The 20,391-nt window shown below is 41.4% G+C and overlaps 1 protein-coding gene and 1 long non-coding RNA gene across 2 annotated transcripts in view; both read left to right on the plus strand.

Annotated features, from left to right (window-relative positions):
• Window positions 1-1,586: 1,586 nt before the first annotated feature.
• Window positions 1,587-3,114, plus strand: LOC117267864 (uncharacterized). Its single transcript, XR_004502610.2, has 3 exons — window positions 1,587-1,675; window positions 1,764-1,842; window positions 2,672-3,114. It is a non-coding gene; the product is annotated as an uncharacterized LOC117267864 (long non-coding RNA).
• Window positions 3,115-12,802: 9,688 nt separating this feature from the next.
• The window catches only part of nosip (nitric oxide synthase interacting protein), a 46,636-nt gene continuing 39,047 nt past the window's right edge, over window positions 12,803-20,391 (plus strand). Inside the window, exons 1-2 of the mRNA XM_033643920.2 lie at window positions 12,803-12,940; window positions 13,152-13,241. Coding sequence (XP_033499811.1) covers window positions 13,172-13,241 — 70 coding nt within the window. The 5' untranslated portion in view covers window positions 12,803-12,940; window positions 13,152-13,171. The remainder of the gene's footprint in view (window positions 12,941-13,151; window positions 13,242-20,391) is intronic.

Genomic DNA, 20,391 nt, shown 5'->3' on the forward strand with positions numbered 1-20,391 from the left:
AGACAACCAAGGCTTCCCATTGATCTAGCCTTTGGGCTGCCCACCAACACCAACAGGCTGTCTCATTCCCAGTATGTTAGCGACTTAAAGTGTCGCCTGGAACAGAGTTACAAGATTGCGACCTCCACTGTGCAAAAGAATGCTGATCGCAATAAGACTTGATTTGACAAACGTGTGGTGGAATCCACTTTGGAAGTGGGTGATAGGATTCTTGTTCGCAATGTCAAGCTGCGTGGAAAGCATAAACTAGCAAACAAGTGGGAGGATGATGTCTACGTTGTCCTCAAGAAAGCTGGTGACATGCCTGTGTACACTGTTAAGCCTGAGGGCAAGAGTGGGCCAGTGCACACCTTACATCGCGACCTGCTCCTTCCTTGCGGCTTTCTGCCTGCAGCTATAACAAGTGAGCCTGTCAAACAGCTTTCAGCCAGGAAGCCCAGGACAAGGCAGTGTCCAGCCACAGAAAGTGAGGAAGAGGAGGAAAACTCTGACTCTGAGATTTTCCCCACACTAACCTTTCCTCCTTCCCACACACTAGAGCCAGATGTCAATATGACTCACCTGTCGCAGAATCCTCCATGTGAGATTATACAGTCAAATGGTCCTAATGTGTCAAATGAACTGGATGTGTCGTCTTCTCCCGTTTTCTCTGATTCTCCAGCGTGTAAGCTCCCTGCTGAGAGCAGAGAAGAGCTGTCCATGCAGAACTTACCTGAAACTGTCAACCTACCTGAAATAGTCCACTTACCTGAAAGAGTCAACTTACCTGAACAGACACCCCGAACAGAAGAAACTGAATGTGACTTACCTGAAAAAGTATGCCCTGTAGAAAGAGGAAACTTACTTGAAGATGTCAATGATGTTCAGGATGAACAGTTTCCAGCACCCTCTCATGGGTTAGAGAGTAATGAGGAGATGGATGAGACTGGGAGTGGAGAGTTTGAGGAGAAAAAAATGGATGAGTTAAATGAAATGCAAATGGAAGATGAAGAGGAGACAGAGAGACAGACAGGAATGGATACCTCTGTCAGGAGATTGGACAGGACACGGCAACCGCCAAAGCGGCTTGATTACGTTGAATTCGGGAAACCATTGGTCACAGCTGTCAAATCCTTTTTCCATGGACTGACCATAGCACTGGCCGATGCCTTGGCTGAAGAAGAGAACTCCCCATACCCACATGTTATGCCCATCTAGATGATTGACATGACTGCTGCCATGGACAGAGACGTACATGAGTTCAGGCTGGGAGGGTGTAACCCAGGTCCTGAAATGACATTCTCTTTTGTTTTGTTAAAATTCTCCCGTAACGTAATTCATTTTAATTATGGGATGAACAATTCATTAAGCAGTTACTAAGAATCTGTAAAATAATTCATTTTATTTTGAAATACATAAATAATTCATGGAAGTTTATTTATATGCATAAAAACTGTTCAAAGTGTCTTAGAAGTGTTAAAATGGAGAAAAGAAGAAAAAAATGTTTTGTACATGACCAAATGCAGTCTAGCACGGGGTTTCCCCACCTAGCCAATCAGCGAGCTGTGTGAGCCCCAGGTGATCAGCTCGGTAGTCTGACATCCTGTCGTGACATCCTGCTTCAGAGCATGTTCATGCTGCGGTCTCGTGCGAGCTCAGAGAAGGAAAACTATTGAAATGAGTGGTGATTTACCGGGTAAGATGCTAGAAAAATATCTTAAATGAAGCTGTGTTGACTTCGGATAATGTATGACGGCTGTAAATGCTCACGTTTCACTTTGTAGAGCAGCGCGAGAGTCAAAGTGGTTGTGCCGACCTGGTGGGGTGAAACTTTGTAAAGCCCGTGCACATAGTGATTCAGCGGTGAGTGAAAAAAGTTCTTTTAAACTGTTTTAAGGCAGCTGATACTCATGTCTAAATATGAATGAGTTTTAAAGTGGCTGTTACTCATGTGTATTGGCACGGAGAGCCACGGGAAAAAGTGTTAATGATGCTAATTGCTCGAAACGCTGTTTTGCGATGCTAGCGGCCTACTAGCTTGGGCGTAGCCATTTAGCGGCTATGATTGCTTGGTCTCATGTGCGATTTATTGAAATGTTCATTGATGATATGTTTACAGAGGAGGATGTTCTTCTAAACGGTTTACTATATGTTGAGAAAGAAAAAAAGACATTGGTGCGTTTCATCTGATTGTGTTCATTTCTGATTGTGGTGATAAAAGAGGTCAATTTTTAGTGCAATCTCTCACTGTTACCGGTGCAGGGGGGAGAAAATTAAGCACATTGAGCCATATTACCTCAAAGATTACTACAATAGTTACTGTTCTGAATGTATTTGTTCATCAACTTAAAGGTGCACTATGTGATCTTTTTTTTATTTCTGGAAACTGCTCTTTTTTGATTGTTTATCGACATAATCATAATAATTTATCATTTTGAAATGGTTAATGTTGTAAATTGAATATTAGAACATGATTGTAAGAAGTATTTTGAATGCATTTGTGGTTTCACAGCTGCAGATGAGAACTTGAACTGGAACTAGATTTTTGTTGTACAGCTAAACTTTTTGAGAACATGATTAAGCCAGTAATGCAAGTGAGTGCTATTGGTTGATAATAATACATGAAGAATTAGAAAATGAACATGATTTTGAATATAACAATATACTTGGATTTCCTTTGACCTGCTCATAGGTCAGGTGTTTTGTTGGATGACGTCGTTAGAAGAGGTTGCATCCACGTTCCACCATCCATTGCAACGCTTCCTGTTGGATTCGTGGGAGGCTTCCAGGGATTGTTCCAGATCCCAAGATTTCAGGATTCCCAGTGTGAGCTGGGTGGCGAGCCGCATTGAACTACTGGTATCGAATTGGAGAATCGTGACGGACTCCTGATCTTCCTGTCGCACGGACGGTGTGGTAGGACAAACACTTACACTGATACGTTGACACTGAGTGAAGAAGGAAAAAAATAGAAGAAAGCAACAAGGGCCCCAACACTGACTCTGGGAAAAAGGGTTTTATTTTTGCCGGCTTTATTATTTTAGTTTGTTATTTTTCAATTACTGTTTACAATAAATTGTTGTGTTTTCATTGTGTTATTATTATATAATAACAAGTTACACACAAAACCTCAAACCATTGTTGTTTGTGTCTTCTGAATTCAATACCAAGGGCTCTTACAAATCTAAATTCTTCTGTTACTGGTCCATTCCTCATTACAGTTTATTAATTACTTGTGCTTTGTTATTATATTATAACAAGGGTTACAAATACGTCTATGTGAAAGACCGCAAATCATTACATAGACCTATTAAAGGGATAGTGCACCCAAAAATGAAAATTCAGCCATTATCTACTCACCCATATGCCGACGGAGGCCCTGGTGAAGTTTTAGAGTCCTCACATCCCTTGCGGAGATCGGCGGGGGCAGTGGCTAGCACACCTAATGGCTGACGGCGCCCAGACTAACGTCCAAGAACACAAAATTGAAATCACAAAATATCTCCAACATGATCATCTGTAGTGATCCAAGTGTCCTGAAGCCCCGACATAAAAAGTTGTTTCGAAAAACGTCATATGAACTCTGTTTTTAGCTTCATTGTAGTCTGTAGCTCTGACTGCTTCTCTGTGCTCTGCGCTCACATGTGCGCGCTCAGGGTGATCGGTGATGCACGGTCTCTGAAGAGCAGCAGTCTTGTCAGTACTGATGTCCAGATTCTCAAGTGCAGGCATCGCCAATTCCCAGTCTGAGCAGCAAAGACTTTCCTCATCCGCTGGCATTGCTTTACATTTGAAACAACTACACCACCAGGTTTCCAGTGCTCGACTCCAGTATTCTGCGGCTGGCTGAGGCTCAAGAACTGCGACGGCTGCTTCGTCCAGTAGCCGCGAGTTCCGCGTCCGTATACTCAGACTCAAACAAATACGGCTCAACAAAGAAATGCTGTTCCTCCTCAATTTCAAAGTCTTCAGACATGTTGGGTTGTCCTTTGCTGAAAGACCGTAGTGCAAATTATCTTTTAGCTACTGTGGTTACTGTTGTTTCCCCCTGCGGTGCACGTGTCACGTGATGTAAACACGGGTAAGCAAAGCTCATGCTTTCACTGGTCTCGCGCAAGCGCGCACACGTGAGCGCGGAGCACAGACAAGCAGTCAGAGCTACAGGCTACAGTGAGGCTAAAAACAGTTCATTTGACGTTTTTCAAAACAACTTTTTATGTCGGGTCTTCAGGACACTTGGATCACTACGGATGATCATGTTGAATTTTGTGGTTTCAATTTTGTGTTCTTGGACGTTAGCCTGGGGCGCCGTCAGCCATTAGGTGTGCTAGCCGCTCCCCCCGCCGATCTCCGCAAGGGATGTGAGGACTCTAAAACTTCACCAGAGCCTCCGTCGGCATATGGGTGAGTAGATAATGGCTGAATTTTCATTTTTGGGTGCACTATCCCTTTAAGCACGGGGTTCCACAGGGGTCCATTTTGGGACCACTTCTCTTTATACTGTACATTAATGATTTTGTTAATTCCTCGAATGTGCTCCACAAAGTTTTGTTTGCAGACGATACAAACCTGCTCTTGGCCCACGAGAGCCCATTTGAACTTGAACGACTTCTAAATAAAGAACTTTTTGAAATTGACAAGTGGTTTAAATGTAATAAATTCTCCTTAAATGCCAGTAAAACAAATTACATGATCTTTCGCACTCACCAAAAACGGGACTATGCTGAGCACATACACCTTGAAATTGATGGACAGGCAATATGTAGAGTAAGCACCACTAAATTTCTGGGAATAAGCCTTGATGAATCTTTAAATTTTAAAAGTCATATTGAGGCCCTTGTGAAAAAACTTTCTAAATATGTGGGGGTCTTCACTAAACTGAGATATTTTCTCCCATCCTCAACGCTTCTTACATTATACAAAACCTTATTTGAACCTCACCTGTATTATTGTAATGTCATCTGGTGCAACACGTTTCCTAGCCACACAAAAAACACTCCAAGTCCTGCAAAAGAAAGTGGTACGTGCCCTCTCCTGGTCTGAATTCAATGCTCCCACTAGTCCGCTCTTCCGTCGCCATGGAATACTAAGGCTTCCCGAATTCAACACCTATCAAAATGCATGTACAATGTACCAAGCAATTAACAAGTTAAATTCAAAACCCTGTGAGCTTATTCCAGTTAGCAACCCTCTACATACACACACCAGGAATAAACACATTATAACTGGGAAAAAGCGAAGGCTTAAAACTACTAACCTAAGTGTTGTGTGTTATGGTCCACAGATTTGGAACCAGCTTGATGCTCACCTCAAAACCGCCTGATCTCTCTGGGATCAATGTCCTGTTTTTTTTTTTTTGTTTAGGTTTGTCTGTATTTTGTTAACTGTTTTGTGTATCGTATGTTGTGTTGTTTTTGTCCCTTGCTGTTATATGTTAAATGTCCTGGGCCCCCTCCCAATAAGCTTTAAGTAGCTTCTATGGGGTGCCCCTTTTCACATGTCGTGGGGTATACTTTGGTATACCCTGGTGCTGATGTGTGTGCAGCTGTACTTTTTGTTGACGTGTGAATAAACTTGAAACTTGAAACTTCATGCGGAAGCAGGAGAAGAAAAAGGCAACCAACGAAGAAGAAGTTGTGTCGAGTGTCATCCGGTTGTGGAGTGGAGGACTGAGGAGCAAGCCTGCACGTGGAAGTGTTTGCGGTCTGTCCATTTGTGATCAATCAATCAATCAATCAATTTTATTTATAAAGCCCAATATCACAAATCACAATTTGCCTCACAGGGCTTTACAGCATACGATATCCCTCTGTCCTTAGGACCCTCACAGCGGATAAGGAAAAACTCCCCCCAAAAAACCCTTTAACGGGGGAAAAAAACGGTAGAAACCTCAGGAAGAGCAACTGCGGAGGGATCCCTCTTCCAGGATGGACAGATGTGCAATAGATGTCATACAGAACAGAGCAGCATAATAAATTAACAGTAATCGGTATGAGATTGCATAACTTTAAGCAAAGGAAGTGAACTGCTGACTGTATTATGAAATGGATGACGAAGAAGGAGGGAGATGGGAGACTCCCAAGGGAAAAAAATAATAGGAAAAGATCTAGCTCAAAGTGTAAGGATAAGAATGAGTGGGAAGAGCAGCGGGTAGTTGCAAAGACAATGAGAAGGGACAGTAGTCACACAGAAGAGTTTAAAGTTATCTTTAATCTAAAGGGGGAGCAGTCAGGGTTTGGGTCTTTCAATCCTATGCGGCTTGCTAGGGCTTTAAAGGGAGAGATGGGTGCATGTTTGATGAAGTAGTTTGGAAGTGATGGCATAATGTGGAGTATTTGATTAAAGATATGCAGAGAGCCTTGGATAAGGTGCAGGGTTGGGCTGATAAGTGGGGGTTTAGGTTGTCTGTGGCTAAGTCTAACTGTGATATTTGGAAGAAAGAAGACAGGGCAGACAGGGGTTAAAGGATAACTGGTATTTTTCAACCTGGGCTCTATTTCCCCATGTGTATGTGTGCGTATGATTCATGGGTACCACTCGTTCTAAAATTGGTTCAGTATTGAGGGAGGCGGATGCAGCCTGGAGCCGCGAAACGAGCTAAAATGGTAACGGGGGGGAAATGCGTCCTGTATAAGTTTGCGCATTAAAAGTGTTTTTTTTCGCCACTGACCGGTTCAGATCGCCAGTGCTATCTCTGTAGATAGCATGTTGTAGCGGCCCTGAGTGTGGTATGAGTGGAGTCAGCTGCCAGTCAGTGTTGGAGCAGAGAGAGGGAGGTCTGCCCCGCTGGGTACTGTAAGTGAGTATGTGTGTATGAAGTGTGTAGTTACGCTAGAAGTCCAGACCCTGCACCTTGCAGACCATCGGGTCTGCAGTGCTCACTTCTCCCAAGATGACTACTGCCAGCCGAAGAAGAGAAGACATCCAATCCCGAAACACCGCTTCCTCAAGAAAACAGCTGTCCCACGAGTAGAGAGAGCTACAGACAGAGTGGAGCAAAGCTTGTGACATCACACAGCCCAGAGGTAGGGGAAAGGCTAGTATGCTATTTACAGAGATAGCACTGGCGATCTGAACCGGTCAGTGGCGAAAAAAGCACTTTTAATGCACAAACTTATACGGGACGCATTTGCCCCTGTTACCATTTTAGCTTGTTTCGCGGCTCCCGGTTGCATCAGTGCAGTTGCACTGAGCGCAGTTTTGTACAGAGTACATAACCTTAGGTATTAGCTAAAAAAAAAAACGGTAAACGCTAACGTTTCTTCAAATAAAGATGTATGTGTTAACCCAAGGGACACATAGTATCATCTTACGTTTCAAATGCAACATTACAAACTATCCGGATGGTTAAAATTGTAAAGTTAAGAGTTTAACCGTTTTATTTTTTTAAATGGATAGTAAAAAAAAAACCTGGTCTCTTTGGAAATTTACCTGTAACGCTGCTGCCATCTTCTTATTCTTCTCTCGGTTTGATTTAGCCTATTGGTGGCAAGAGTGTCAAGAAATCGCGAATTCGCATTTTTGACACTGTAGACTTGCTGTTGTACACGCCCAAGTCATGAAACGAGAGGTCATGAGACGAGACGAGAGGCTCCAGTCTGCAGCCGTACAAGCTGCAATGATGAATAGACTCCAGAGTGAGGCAGCAATGCACTAAACTGTGCCTAGTCTGCTGGAAATTTAACGACGCCGTGCTGCTCTGGTGCCGCCGGGGTGGTTGGAGAGAGTTGCGGGAGGTTTGAATTTTGTTACGGTGAATTTGCGGACTGTTTTTTTGAATGTATGTATGACTGAATAACAACTTTGACTTCGGATTTGCGGACACTGGGACTTGGTAGAATTAGAATTAGTTGCGGGGGGGATTTTGTAGGAATATAGGTCCGGAACGGTATTCTTGCACTGTTCCTCCTTGCAAAATTTGACAGGATGTCAGACAGGGAGACAGAGAAGGACAACATGTAATTCAGTAAGGGAGAGGATGGTTGGGAGGTTGCGAAAGAGAGGGGAGAAAGGAAGAGTCGCCATAAGAGAAGGAAAGAAAATCAAAGCTCAGGTGGAACAGAGAGTGAGAGGAGTGAGAGTGAGGAGGAGGAGGAGGGATCAAAAGCAGGAGTAGGACTAATCGTTGTAGTAGTGAGGTTTGAGGGAGAGGGAGGAGTAAAGAAAATTGATCCATTGAAACTAACAAAAATCATCAAAGGACAAGTCGGAGACGTGAAGTATGCGAGAGTTTTGAGTGATGGAAACTTGCTGATAGGATGCAGTAATCAAGTGCAGATGGAAAAGGCAAAGAAAATGAATAATGTTGGAAAAGTTAAAGTATCCAGAGTAATAAGAGTGGGAGAGAAGAGGGCTGAGGGATGTAAGGGGGTGATTTCTGGAATACCTCTTTCAGTCAGCATGAAGGATTTGGTGGAGAACTTGGGGGAGCATAACAGTCTAATCAAAAGTGCTAAAAGAATGACTAGGGGAGCAGAGAAGAAAGAGACTGAGACCATCGTGATAGAATTTAAAACAAAGGTTATTCCAAGTGAGCTACGCTGTGGATTCATGAAATACAGAGTTAGGGAGTTCATTCCAAAGCCAATGAGATGTTTTAATTGCCAGGAATTTGGGCATGTGGCTATGGTGTGTAAAGGTAAACCCAAGTGCTGTAACTGTGGAGGAAATCACAGTGTGGCTTATTGGGGATGCGAAGTGTTGAGAAGGGAGGTGGAAGTGCAACAGATAAGAGTGAAGGAAAAAGTCTCTTATGCAGAGGCAGTTAAGAGGGCTGGACCAGGGAAACAGAGCAGAGCATATGGGCAAAATGAAGGGAAAATTACAGTGAATACAGAGCAGGAGGATAGAAGGAAGAAGTGGGAAGAAAAGAAGAGAATGGTGACATTTATAGCAGGACTGATAAATGCCACAGCGGAGGTCAAATCCAAAACTGACAGGATTCAGATAATTGTGAAAGCAGCTGTGCATCATCTTGAAATGAAGGGTTTGAAATGGGAGGAAGTGAGAGACAGTCTCAGTGAAAAAGCAAGTAGTGAGGCATCATGTGTGGGTTAATACTAATCATCATTTTAATACTCCAAGTCTGATAGCTAATGGACAGGACTTTAAGCAATTTATAGGCAGTAGGAGGGAGAAACCAGATATATTATGTATTCAGGAGTCATGGCTGAAACCCAATTTAGATTTCGTCATGCATGGATATGTGGCAGTTAGGAGGGATAGGAAAGATGGGGTAGGAGGAGGCTGTGTAACATTTATAAAACAAAGTATTCCTTATAGAGTGTTGGGTATTGGAAAAGAACTGGAGTATATAGTGGTGGAAGTATGGGCGGGAAGAAAGGAAATAGTGGTGGTAAATTATTATAATCCCTGTAAGAAACTAGAACTAAATAAGCTAGAAGAAATAGAAGGACAAAACAGAGCAAGCATTGTGTGGTGTGGGGACTTCAATGCACATAACACATTATGGGGGAGTGAAAAAACTGATGTTAATGGCCAGGTGATGGAGGAAATGTTAGATGAGAGGAGTCTAATCTGCTTAAATGATGGTAGCAAAACAAGAATAGATGTAAACACAGGAAAGGAATCAAGTCTGGACCTTACAATGGTATCAAATAATATTGCTCCCAGGTGTGATTGGAAAGTGTATAATGAGGGAACCATTGGTAGTGATCATTATCCGGTTTTATGTAAGATAAACATTAATGCAGAAATGAATGAAGGGGCCAGGGGCGGAAAATGGGTGTTTGGGAAAGCTGAGTGGGAGAAGTTTAAAGAAGTAAGTGATCAGTATCTGAGCCAGATTAATGCTGATTATGAACATAGAAACTTTGGATAAGGAAATAGGTAGTGGTATTAGAGTAGCTGCAATGAGATCTATTCCTAAGAGTAAAGGTGAAGTAAAGAAGAGGGCTGTTCCATGGTGGGATGAGAAATGTAAAGAAGCTGTTAAAAATAGAAACAAGGCATTTAAGATATTGAAAAGAACTCATAACTTTCAACATATGATAGAATATAAAAAAGCTCAGGCAAAAAGAATGTACTGGAGGAAGTTTTGTGACTCCATTGGGAACACAACCCCAGTGGGAGAGGTGTGAGGGATGATAAGAAAGATGAGAGGAGATAGAAGGGACTGGAGTTATCCTGTGTTAACAGATGACAATGAAATAGCAGTAACGAATAAAGAAAAAAGCTGAGATGTTGGCCAACACGTTTGTGAAGGTACATAGTTCAAGCAATTTGTCTGAAGAGGGAAAAAGGGGTAGGGAGAAAACAAAGTTTGAAAACATGGAGGCCTTAAGGAGAAAGGAAACAGATGATACCGGAGATGAGCAGAGTGTACCGTTTAATAAGGGAGAGTTAAAAAGGGCACTGGATAAAGCTCGTATGACTGCACCAGGGAAGGACGAGATATGTTACGTGATGATAAAGCACTTAAGTGAAGAATGTTTGGAAAAGTTGTTATTGTATAACAAGGTGTGGGAGGAAGATAAAATGCCAGAGAGTTGGAAGGAGGCAGTCATTGTTCCCATAAGGAAACCAGGGAAAGATGCTAGTAAACCAACAAGTTACAGACCAATAGCATTAACATCTAATACCTGCAAACTTATGGAGAGAATGGTAAATGAAAGACTGATGTATTTTTTAGAGAAACGTGGTTTAATTGCAGGATGTCAAAGTGGATTTAGGAAAGGGAGGAGTACTTTGGATCCAATTGTGAGTTTAGAGGATGAAATAAGGAAAGCACAAATCAATAAAGAAATAGCAGCAGCAGTGTTCTTTGATGTTGAAAAAGCATATGATATGTTATGGAAGGAGGGGCTTTTGATAAAGTTACATAAAATGGGAATTGGGAGCAGAGTTTTTAATTGGGTAATGGGCTTTTTGAATAAGAGAACCATACAGGTGAAAATAGGGTCAGAAATCTCTAATAAGTATGAGATAGAAAATGGAACACCACAAGGGAGTGTGATTAGTCCTATATTATTCTCTATTATGATATATGACATATTTGAAAATGTAACAGTAGATATGGGAAGATCATTATTTGCAGATGATGGGACTATGTGGAAGAGAGGGAGAAATATAAACCATGTTGTAAGGAAGTTGAAGGAAGGAATAAATCAAGTTGAGAACTGGGGAAATAAATGGGCTTTTAAGTTTTCAGTTGAGGAAACAAAGGTTATGTTTTTCACCAGAAAGAGGATTCAAGAAAATACTATTTTGAAACTGTATGGTAATAATTTAGAAAGAGTTAAATCATTTAGATTCTATGGCGTATATTTTGATACCAGACTAACATGGAGGGAACATATTAAAAATATTGCTGACAAATGTAAAAAAGTTATAAATGTAATGAGATGCCTTGTGGGTTTGGACTGGGGAAGCAGATGTGGCATCTTTGAAATATATTTACATTGCATTAATTAGATCAAGGATGGATTGTGAAAGTGTAGTGTATGGTTCTGCTGCAAAAACTGTATTAGCAGTATTAGATGTGATCCAGGCTTGGGCTGTGTGTTGGGGCAACAAGAACATCACCTGTGTGTGCCTTGCAAGTTGAAGCAGGAGAAATGCCACTGTCTTTACGTAGGAAGCAGCTAAGAGTTAATTATTGGATGAATTTAAGAGGACATGAACAAAATCACCCAACCAGAAAAGTGTTAGAACAATGTTGGGAAAGGGAGAGAACAATGAATTTAAGTTTTGGATGGACATGAGATCAAACAGCAAGAGACCTGGGGGTGTATGAAATGGAGTTCTGCCCAACAGTATTGTGGCCTACAACCCCTGTGTGGATGTTAGAGGGACTGAAGGTGGATTTAGAGCTGCTTCAGGTTAAAGCAAGAAATAAAAATGTAGATTGTGTACATGAATTTCATAGATATACAGAAAGTAGTTATATGGGTTATATTCATGTATTTACAGATGGTTCAAAAAATCCATCAACAGGCAGCACTGGGGCTGCTGTTGCAGTTCCTAGTAGAAGAGTGGAAATGGGTAAAAGAATGTCAAATTATTTAAGTGTGTATACAGTTGAACTGTTTGCTATTGTGATGGCGCTAGAGTGGATAGAGCAAGCCAGACCAAACCATGTGCTTATATGTAGTGACTCAGCATCTGCTTTGTGGAGTTTAAAGCGAGGTACTTCCACAAATCGACAAGATATATTGTATGAAATACTGAAAATGCATTCAAGAATAATAAGACAAGGTATAGTAGTTAAATTTATTTGGGTTCCAGCACATATGGGCATTGTGGGTAATGAGAAAGTTGATCTTATAGCCAAGCAAGCAGTTAAAAAAGAAAAATGTAGATACCATGATCAAGTTATCAAAACTGAAAGGAAAGAACATTGTATGGAAGAAAACAAATGAAAAATGGCAGCAACACTGGGAGCAGGAGGTGAGAGGGAGACATCTATATGCACTACAGAAGAGAGTGGGCGCTGGGAGAAGCAGGGGAGGAAACAGGAGAGAGGAGACAGTGATGACAAGGCTGAGAATTGGACATAGTAACCTGAATGGGGCACTTCACATTATCGGGAAACATGTAAATGGATTATGTGACTGTTGTCAGACATCAGAAACAGTGGAACATGTGATTACCAACTGCAACAAATACAGAGAGGAACGGAAAGAAATGCTTGGAGGAGATGAGGAGAGAAGGACTCACAGGATCAAGCTTAAAGGACATACTGGCGTGTGGTGAAACTGGGAAAGGCAGAAAGTGTTTGATATGCTTTTTAAAAAGAACTGGACTGATATGGAAGATATGAGACACTGGATAATATAGGAGTCAAATAACTCCAGAAGATGGCGGTAATGCAACGCTAAGGATGCAAGCTGCCGTTAAACCCCAGAGAAGAAGAAGGAAATTTAACAGAAGAAGAAGAAGTGATGGTTTGGTGTTTGGCCTTGTGAGCTGAACTCACATTTTGTGTCATTTCATTTCTCAGGTATAAGTTATTCTCTGAGCAGCTCTGCAAATGATGAGCTGCTCTATAGCCACAGCTAGTTTCTGGGCTCTTTGTAATGTAACGTTTTCTGAACACATTAATCTGGGCACGTGTTTTGTATGTTTACATTTAGCTGCTAAGTTAGCATCTTAGCATTGCTCCCAGCTAACGCTAACACCTTATTTTGTCGTTCAAACATTTTCTGCATTAGCAAATGACAGCAGAAGAACAATGACCCGCCACGGAAAGAACTGCACGGCCGGAGCTGTCTACACATACCACGAGAAGAAGAAAGATACAGGTGAGAAGCATGTCGAGCTACAAAACTGTCTTCCAACTCAGTCCCATTAAAGTAATGGCTGCCCTTGATCGCTAAAATAGAAAATTATAATACAAAATAACAAACAGTAACAGCAATGTAAAATAGCTAAAAGTTAAAGTACATGAAAATAAATATGCTAAGGAGTACATAGTTTAAGGTCTTTTGCAGATTACTAGGGGTGCACAATATTGGATTTTTTGCTGATATCCAATATGGCCATACGTAACAGCGTATTTGGCCGATAACTGATATCAACATATCCACTTTTCTCCATACCTAATTTTAGTGATCATCAAGTCTGTTTTGCAGTGGAATTAACATCGTATTATGTAGGGCTGCCCCCTTATAGTCGACCAAACGTTAGTCGACCAGAAAGGTCATCAGTCGGCAAGATTCATTGACTACAACATGATGTATCATCTGAAACATGGAAGTAGCTACATGCCCATTAGCCACTAAGCACAATCATTACTGCTTTGCTGACAGTGCAATTAACAGGTTTCTCGCATAGTGTGTGATGTGCACTTGTAGATATCGGCCTATATTAATTAATGTTCATTAGTATGGTTTTGTATTTGTCTTTGATTTGTAATGTAGCACAGTGTTCTCAGACCTTGAACTCAAATCATTGTGTTGCTCCGCCCCAAATATAATATAAATGAATAATTAGATTAACATGCAAGCAAACTGTGGAAATTCTTAGTTGGGGGTAGCCCTAATATTATGCATGCATCCCCTTATTGTGTTGGCCCACCAGCAGATGGAGATATGAAATACAGTACTTTTCAATGTATGTAATAATCATTCATTGTGCAAAATAGGAAAAAGCATGCTGGCCGATTCTGGTAATTTAAAACCATTATCGAATGATACCGATGATGTACCAATATTATCGTTAGGACTGGGCAATATGGACAAAAATTCATATCTCAGTTTTTCGGACTGAATAGGGATACATGATATATATCTCTGTATTTTCTACGAAATGGGCTACACGTTCAGTTGCAAGTTGATCCATGGCTAATGTCTTCTGTTATTTTTGCTGCTTGCATTTTTTCCTTCAGACAGCAGGGCAGGTGTAAGAAGCTTACCTGTTGGAGGTGAACTGCAGCTCTAAATCTAACATCTCACTGTGACTGTTTCTGATTTTACTCTTCCTCCGGTGATATTATTAGACTTGCCTTTATTGAAGAAAAGTTGCTAACAAAGTTCTGGTAATTCAGTAATAAACACATTTCATTTTCTCTAGATTTTTCACAATAAAAGTCACCTGTTATTTTGTAATGTAAAAACTTTTACTGTGAAACACCAAAAAAGCTGAACACACAGAGACTTTTAAAAACAGCTCTCTTTCTGGTCTCCTGCAGACAAAGGTTAGGTCAGTGTCGCAACCCACAGGCTTGTTTTGGGGGTCGTCAGGGGTTGCGTGCGGCAGACAAGACATCACCGTTACCCTCTTAAAGGGTGGGTGGTCTGCCTTTTGGACCTGCACTGAAGAAGATCCATCTCTGGTGCGGCCCACAGTATTGTACATGTGCTACTGCACACATTTAATTAATCTCACAGACTGATTTAGTGTAGCACGTGCAACATATAGGCCAATATCGCACTGTAGACTAATTGACAGACAGATTAAACAGTGTAGCAGCCCTGTGTTTCCCTTAGTGTTGTTGGAGAACTAATGAGTGAATGAGTGGGACGGAGCTGAGCGGAGAATGTGAGAGAGGAAAGATGCACATTGGTATGCATCAGAGTCCTGCACCTGGTCGGGTACCCATGGGTACAGGCACGGGTGAAAACAAACAACAAGTGGGCGGGCCGTGGTTAAGAACAAAAATATATTTTTTATATTTTTTTAAATAAAACAAATGAAAAATATGAACAGTACTGGTGTGGTATTGTGACACCTAAAAAATATCAAAGGAGGCCAGCACCCACAAATGTCCTTTTAAAGATCATTTAATCTAGGCAGCAGAGCAAAAAACAACGGACACGTTTCAGCCGTAAGCCTTCATCAGCATTGTGACCACAGGCGGCAATGACACATATATATATATACACACAACAGGTGTGTCAAATTACATCCAATCAATCAGCTGAGGTTACAAGTTGTAGAAACAGCTAAACGTTCAGTCTCAATGTCAGAGTCCCAGGTAAATAAATAATGTCATGAAAAGACCTCTAAACATATCAATATTAGAATGTATGTACCGAACGACAGGCGGAAATAACACATAAATACATGTATCGGGTGTGACAAATAATCAGCTAAAATTACTAATCCCATAAATAGTCTACCGCTCAGTTTCAGCATCAAAGTCAAACATCTAGGTACATCAACAATATAGAAAAACATATCAATTTTAGAATGAATATACGTACCAAACAACGTCGGACAATTCAATCAACAGCAAATCGGAAGAAAATACATGTAATAGAAATGTTAACATCCACAAGAAATATACACAATATTCAAAAGAACAAGTCCTATCGATCATCCATATCTACCCATCTTAGAGCCAAAACAGCCACAAAAAGCAGCTGAAAAGAAAACAATTACCTGCAGATCATTAAAAACATCCCAAAAGTAGCTCTTCATTAAGACCCTTAGTCTGTTCTGTCTGCAGAGTATGGATCCAGAAGGCTTCTCTCTGCAAAAGAGACCTATCCTTGTCCCCACCTCTTTTTAGAGGCCTAATCTCCTCTATTTCTTGGAATCTAAGAGAGCATACATCATGGCCAACAGCATTAAAATGTCTGGCTACTGAAGATTTTACATCTCTTGTCCTAATGCTGCTTATGTGCTCCAATATACAGGTTTTCAGTTCTCTTTTAGTCTTGCCAACATAACACAATCCACACAGGCATTTCAAAAGATAAACCACATATTTAGTTTTGCACGTAATCCTACTTTTAATACAAAACTCTTTACCTGAATGTGGATGTGAAAAGCAATCACCCTTGATCATTGCATTACATTGGATACAGCTTAAACAGGGAAAATTGCCACATGGTACATTGGACACAAAATGCTGAGGGTGCATCTAACAGTCAGCTCTAAGAAGCGAATCTGTTAAATTTCTAGCCCTTTTCTAGGCAACAACAGGAAGGTCATTAAAAATATGGCCAACTTGAGGGTTGCTGGACATAATACGCCAGTGTTCCTTAACACATTCTTTAATGGCATCAGAAACAGGTGAAAATATAGTAGAAACAGGTGAAAATGTAGTAGAGCAAACTAGCTTCAAGCTGCTAGAGGAAGAGAGGTCAGAGGTCAAAAGGCTTTTTCTATCTAATGCTCTAACCCTCTGTAAACAGTCATTTAAAACAACATTGTGACACCTAAACCACTACACTGCATGCCAAATTGTTATGCAAGTGATCTTTTCTTGAAAATCTGGAAGGCTGCTGTTCAAAAAAAAGATGTTTTAGTATGATGTATGTCAGGCCTTGTTCTTTAACATAACCCTTTTTGTTTGAATCTACAAAGCTTTCCAATATCCTTTATCACAGACCATATGTATATAAGTGTGCCACATTATTATGCAAGTCCTGTTCAACTTTGACCATGGGCAAGAAAAGTGACCTGACCAAAGAGGAAAAGAGTCTGAGCAAGGGGGAGTCTACAAATGATATAGCCAAGAAATTGCAGCATGACCACAGAACCATAAAAAGATATGTCCAAAATAGTCAGGATGGGAGAAAACCAGAGTATATAAAGCTTGTTGAACATTATCAAGCCGAGAACTGTCAAGAATCAAACGAGAGGTTGCTACCCTTAAGGCCCTGACACACCAAGCCGACAATCGGTTGTCGACCAAAGTCGGGCCGTCGGTGAGCGTCTGTTGCCCTAGTTTTTGCGGTGTGTCCTGCACCGTCGGCACTTTGGCGTTGGCGGATTTTCGGCTGATTGAGCATGTTGAATTGGCAGCAGAGCTTGTCGGTGAGAGAGATCACCCTGATTGGCTGTTCAGGTTTTATTCCCTCGCCCCTATCCACCTTATTTTTCACGGAAACACGGAGGCAAAACAGAACGCGGCCAGCTTCCTTTTTTTTTGTGCGACACTTCGGTCCAGCACTCTTACCACTGTGTAAATGGGAATCCCCTTGTTGTTTACCTTGCTGAGTTTAGCTATATATATATGTATATATCACATTTTTCACGTCACTATATCACCGTTTAGACTAATCTGATGTTTGTAAAGTCTATAAACACAATGACTGAACAAACATTAGTATTTTCTCTGTGTGTAATTAATAACATGGTTATCGTAGATTAGCTGGGCTAACCGTTAGCTGTTAGCCATTAGCCGTGTCTGTAATAACTCACTAAACTCACAAAGTGGCCCGTGAAAAAAAAATTTTCTCCAGCGGATGTCTTAGTTAAACATGATTGAGCTAATTGGAATAGTTTCATGTCGTATCCGACAACGGGAGGCTTTTAACGGATGACGATCCTGATGTTAGCTTTGCTGCTAGTGTTAACGTTAGCTGTCCCTGTCAGCTGCAGCCACTGATGCTTTCTAGACATCGTGATTTCCCAAAACTGAATAAATACCACACATAGCAACACAAAACTGCTTTGCTAGCTCAATCATGTTGTAACGGCTGGATGTTTGATGCGTATATGCTGATTCGGGTGCTATCAGAGCCGATCCGTGCATCACTATGGCTTAATGATCAACTCAGTCAATTAAAACAACCCGTCCTGTGTTAGGAGTGTATGTCGCTGAAAGAAAGAAAGAAAGAAAGAAAGAAAGAAAAATAAAAAAAGATAGAAAAGCAGCGTACACCTCACATTTATTTCTCACAGTTGCGCACACGTGTGGCTGGCATGCAGAAGCACCGTCTGTGTGTCTGTGTGTCGAGGGTGCGAGCCGCAGCTTCAGCTGCTCAGGTAGAGAGGCTGTGTAGCTCGGTGTGTTTTTTCGCTGATTCGGTTCTGCAGGTTCTCTGCTGGTACACTGGAGACGGGGATCAAGCAGTTTGTCTCACTCGGGATAGATTGTGCTTTTTTGGATCATAGTTTATGATTGACGTGCGATTTATTCGCGTTTGGAGGGAAATTTCCGTTTTATAACGGAAACGTAGGCACAGTTATCTAATGTTATACAAAATACACAGACTAACTAACTAACTAACTGATTGAATAACATAGACAACTGAAAATTGAAAAAAAAAAATTAGCTTGCACCATTAGCTTCGGTAAGGGAAAGCATGAGGGAAAGTGGCTGACCGGAAGTCACGCACAAAAAAACGGAAGTTGATCACTATTTACTTCCGTGTTTGAAAATAAGGTGGATAGCGAGTGAATCTGCCTGTAGTGAAACCGGGGCTAATCGGTGCTTCCTCCTCAGGCTCCACTTCACTCAGCTGCCGGACAGATCCTCTGCTTCTTCCCACTTTAACCTGAATAACAAAACGGAGCTAGCTGATGATCATCATGACAATGCACCGTCACATGCCTCACATTATTCCCAAGACTGGTTGGCATCTCAGGGCTTTAGAGATGATCGCCTCATGAACTGGCCTGCCAGCTCACCTGATCTTAAAGGACAACTTCGGTATTTTTCAACCTGGGCTCTATTTCCCCATGTGTATGTGTGCGTATGATTCATGGGTACCACTCATTCTAAAATTGGTTCAGTATTGAGCCGCAAAACGAGCTATAACGGTAATGGGGGCAAATGCGTCCCGTATAAAAGTGCTTTTTTTCGCCACTGACCGGTTCAGATCACCAGTGTTATCTCTGTACATAGCATATTGTAGCGGCCCTGGGGCAGTGGTGAGTGTGAATGAGTGGAGTCAGCTGTCAGTCAGTGTTGGAGCAGAGAGGGGGAGGGCGACCCCGCTTGGTACTGTAAATGAGTATGTGTGTGTGAAGTGTGTGTTTTTCGCCACTGACCGGTTCAGATCGCCAGTGCTATCTCTGTAAATAGCATACTAACTTAGCCTTTCCCTTACCTCTGGGCTGTGTGATGTCACAAGCTTTGCTCCACTGTGTCTGTAACGTTAGCTCTCTCTACTCGTGGGACAGCCGTTTTCTTGAGGAAGAGGTGTTTCAGGATTGGATGTCTTCTCTTCTTCGGCTGGCAGTAGTCATCTTGGGAGAAGTGAGCACTGCAGACCCGATGGTCTGCAAGGCGCAGTGTCTGGACAGGAGTGTTAGCATCCATTTGTAGCACAACTAGCCACAACTTCAGCATCTCGCCGTCCGACAAAGGCAAGGCAAGGCAAGGCAAGTTTATTTGTATAGCACAATTCAACACAAGGTAATTCAAAGTGCTTTACAGAGACATTAAAGGCAACAAGACACAATTTAAAACAATAAAAACAGTCGATTAAAAAGGGAAATAGAAATTGAGAATGATAGTGATAATAATAAAATACAGTAACATAAAATAAAAACAGGCTCAATACATTGAACAGTCAGGATAAGAAAAGAACTAGAATAATAAAAGGCATAAATCAGCAGTGTGTAGTTAAAAAGTACGGGCAGTAGAATACAGCAGGTAAGTATTTAAGAGTACGCTTCAGTAAACAATAGTGTTTTTAGCCCTGATTTAAAGGAGCTGACAGTTTGAGCAGACCTCAGATCTACAGGAAGTTTGTTCCACAGGTGAGGAGCATAATAACTGAATGCTGCCTCACCTTGCTTGGTTCTTGTTCTTGGAACACACAACGAACCTGTTCCAGATGACCTAAGGGGTCTGGATGCTTCCTAGGGAACCAGTAGATCAAGCATGTATCTTGGTCCGAGACCATTTAGGGCTTTGTAGACCAGCAGTCAGATTTTAAAATCTATTCTTTGACTCACAGGAAGCCAGTGTAGCGATTTAATGACCGGTGTAATATGGTCCTGTTTCCTGGTGTTTGTAAGGACTCTGGCGGCAGCGTTCTGAATCAGCTGCAGCTGTCTGATTGATTTTTTTGTTAAGGCCTGTAAATAAGCCATTGCAATAATCCAACCTACTAAAAATGAATGCATGAATAAGTTTTTCCATGTCTTGTTTAGACAGAAACCCCTTAATTCTAGCTATATTTTTCAGGTGGTAATAGGCAGATTTAGTAATAAACTTTAAATGACTGTTGAAGTTCAGGTCTGAGTCAATAATAACACCAAGATTTC

The sequence above is a fragment of the Epinephelus lanceolatus genome, chromosome 18 (assembly GCF_041903045.1).
Source record: "Epinephelus lanceolatus isolate andai-2023 chromosome 18, ASM4190304v1, whole genome shotgun sequence".
In the NCBI taxonomy this organism is placed as follows: Eukaryota; Metazoa; Chordata; class Actinopteri; order Perciformes; family Serranidae; genus Epinephelus; species Epinephelus lanceolatus.